Source organism: Austrofundulus limnaeus, unplaced genomic scaffold (genome assembly GCF_001266775.1).
Source record: "Austrofundulus limnaeus strain Quisiro unplaced genomic scaffold, Austrofundulus_limnaeus-1.0 Scaffold193, whole genome shotgun sequence".
Taxonomy (NCBI): Eukaryota; Metazoa; Chordata; class Actinopteri; order Cyprinodontiformes; family Rivulidae; genus Austrofundulus; species Austrofundulus limnaeus.
Window position 1 is genome coordinate 392,856 of NW_013952595.1, and position 2,642 is coordinate 395,497.

General features: G+C 36.1%; 1 protein-coding gene across 1 annotated transcript; it reads right to left on the reverse strand.

Annotated features, from left to right (window-relative positions):
* Positions 1–230: 230 nt before the first annotated feature.
* Positions 231–1,305, reverse strand: coa6 (cytochrome c oxidase assembly factor 6). Its single transcript, XM_014018446.1, has 3 exons — positions 1,120–1,305; positions 725–879; positions 231–611 (listed from the first exon to the last, which is right to left on the reverse strand). Exons 2-3 carry the CDS (start codon positions 866–868, stop codon positions 516–518), a joined length of 240 nt encoding a protein of 79 aa, XP_013873900.1. The 5' UTR covers positions 869–879; positions 1,120–1,305; the 3' UTR covers positions 231–515.
* Positions 1,306–2,642: the final 1,337 nt, after the last annotated feature.

Sequence of the window (2,642 nt, forward strand, 5' to 3'; positions counted from 1 at the left end):
TTTAAAAAAGTTTTGTTCAATTTCTTAAATGTACTGAGCGCAGACATTTATTTTTACAGAAATTCTACATGTTTTTATTTTATATGTCTATATTCAAAGTCTTGTTATAACCTGAATACATCTTCCTGGTGTAGCAGCAGTGACCTTTGACCCAGGCGCCACACTCCTCTGTAAATACTGGGCTGTAAAGTTGAAATGGAACATTTTACCTATTCAGCCATGAAACAAAGTAGAATGAAACACGTTTAATAAAATCAACATCATTCAGCTGTTTGGATTTATTCACACACAAAGCCTTGTTTTGTCCACAAAAACTGTAATCCTCACAGAAGCAGCATACCAACAAGAGACACATCAACATTAAAACAGTGTTAGAATAAATAACACTGAAAGTACTAATTAGAAAAATCCAACAGGATTTATTGACATTCTGCTGTTTGGATTCACTGTTGCAGCATTTTCCCCCAACAAATATATGCAGAAATGGTTCAAAGTCAGTTTGGAGCTGTTGGGGGTTAAGAGTTTTCCTTGTCTTGAGCAGGGACGAACCCTTCTGTCTCCAACTTGGCTTTGTATTTCAGGTAGTCTCTCCGCTTGGTGAAATATTTCACCTGCCAGAGAACAACATTAGGTGCAGTAATAATTTAGTGTTTACACAGAAAAAAAAAATCTCACGTTTAAACTTTTTCTTGTTGCTTCAACAAACACTAAAGGGACACTTTACCCACTGAGCAGGACATTTAGCCTCAAATTCACTCTGGAACTTCTGGCAGGGTTGAATTTTGTCATTGTTGTCGTCTAAACACTGCCAGAGGTGGTCCTTGGCGTTCCAACAAGCCTTTCTTTCAGTAGCGTTTGGAGCTGCCATCACTGCGTTTACTATTATGAAAAAGCAATAAAAATAAAAAAAAGCTTAGGACAACCGGAAGTGGCTGTAGCTGAAAGATGGACATTATTTACAAATTTCAATGAAAAACCAGGCGTTATTTAAAAACATGAACGCGTTATAAAACTATGCTAAAGCGACTACACAGTCAATACATAATTTGAATAAGTTTTTTTTATATAAAGCTTTACCGTATTAAAAATTAAAATATTCGAAGTAAACCTATTACTCACGTAATGAAAGATGAATAACAAACACTTCGGCCTTCCTTGTCTGAGACTTCTAATTTTCATAAAGCACAAAAACGTCACAGTAAAACCAACAAACACGAAACTTTTGTAACGTTTTCCAGAGGAACGTGAAGGACAAGCCGACAGCAAACAAACCGAACAGCAGCGCCGTTTCCTGGTCGCGCAGTGATGACGTAATGCGCGTGATTACCGCGTCGTACCAGGTGGTGGCGCAGCTGGAGAGGAAAAGTGACCGACCTGAAGTGGCAAGCCTTCTAAAATGGTTTGTAAAAATATAAAATTCAAATGTACATGTTGTTTAAATAACCGTGAAGGATAAATAACATTTAAAACTTCAAGAAAATACTTATTTAAAATATTTAAATAAAAATGAAAATATATTAAAATAAGTTTATTCATAATAGGCTCCTACAGGCTTGTTCAACATAAATTAAACATCTAAAATTGGAGATTTTCTTTACGAAATCAGTTAATTTTCAGTAAACACGCACACTCGAGTCTTTAAATACTGTGACACAAATACATTATCATGTTACTGGGTTAAAGGTTTAGGTATTAGTCTGTTTTTAACATCTAACTGTGTAATGTTGTATGAATACACTGTAAAAGTTTTTTCTCCCTAATATCCTGTTTTTTATTTTCTGTTGTTTTCCTAGATTTTTACACTAGTCTATCAGAAAACAGTAATTTATTTATCGCTCAATTAAAGCTGAAAAACATTTTTTAATCCATATAGGTCTAATCCTCCACACAGAATATAGTAAAGAATTATAATAAAGTTGATAGAAACATGGGAGCAACATGACAGCGTGTGGACACAGAGTGAAAATGTGTGCCGATGATTAAGTCCTTTGGTCCCTCCCTCAGCTTTAGTGATTGAGAATAGCCCCTTTCTGGTTGCCATGGCACTCAGCAGCAATCCATATCTGTTCAAGTGCTTTGACTGACTATAAAGAATAAAATAAAATAAAATAAAATAAAATAAAATAAAATCAGAAGCAGTCTGAAGCTGCAACAAGGTGCTCACCTTCCCAGGAAAAGTCTTTGCTGCCTTGTTTGGGTAAGATTCTCCTGCAGCTTCAGTGGCAGAACTTATTTGTGATTTAGGTCACACTCAGTTCACTGACCTCCATTCAACTCTGTTTCCTCCACTCTGATCCCGGCCAGCACAAGTACAAAAACTTAAGACTSAATGTTTTGCAGCAAAGATCCAGCAGCATCTAAAAACAGCCTTAATTTAACTGTTTGTGTGCTGGAGAAGAAAGACCGTCAGTGTCACTGTCTGTGCTGATCCTCATCACAGGATTGACCTGATCTCACACAGCTGAGTTATTACTGTTAGTAAAATATTACTATGGCTATTACCTGGATGACTCAAGGGGAAAAAACAAAGTTCAATCAACTGATATTGATAAACAGTTATGGCAGGAAATATTCTGCTGATACAGCTTGTTTTTATTTGTCTGGTTTTGTTTGTTCAGAACCCATCCATCCATCCATCCATC

Bases quoted from the DNA above. Each gene is read 5' to 3' on its own strand.
- coa6 (XM_014018446.1), bottom strand. From the start codon at position 868: ATGGCAGCTCCAAACGCTACTGAAAGAAAGGCTTGTTGGAACGCCAAG. The intron at 612-724 runs GTAAAGTGTCCC...GTTCTCTGGCAG, and splicing joins CTAAATGTCCTGCTCAGTGG to GTGAAATATTTCACCAAGCG.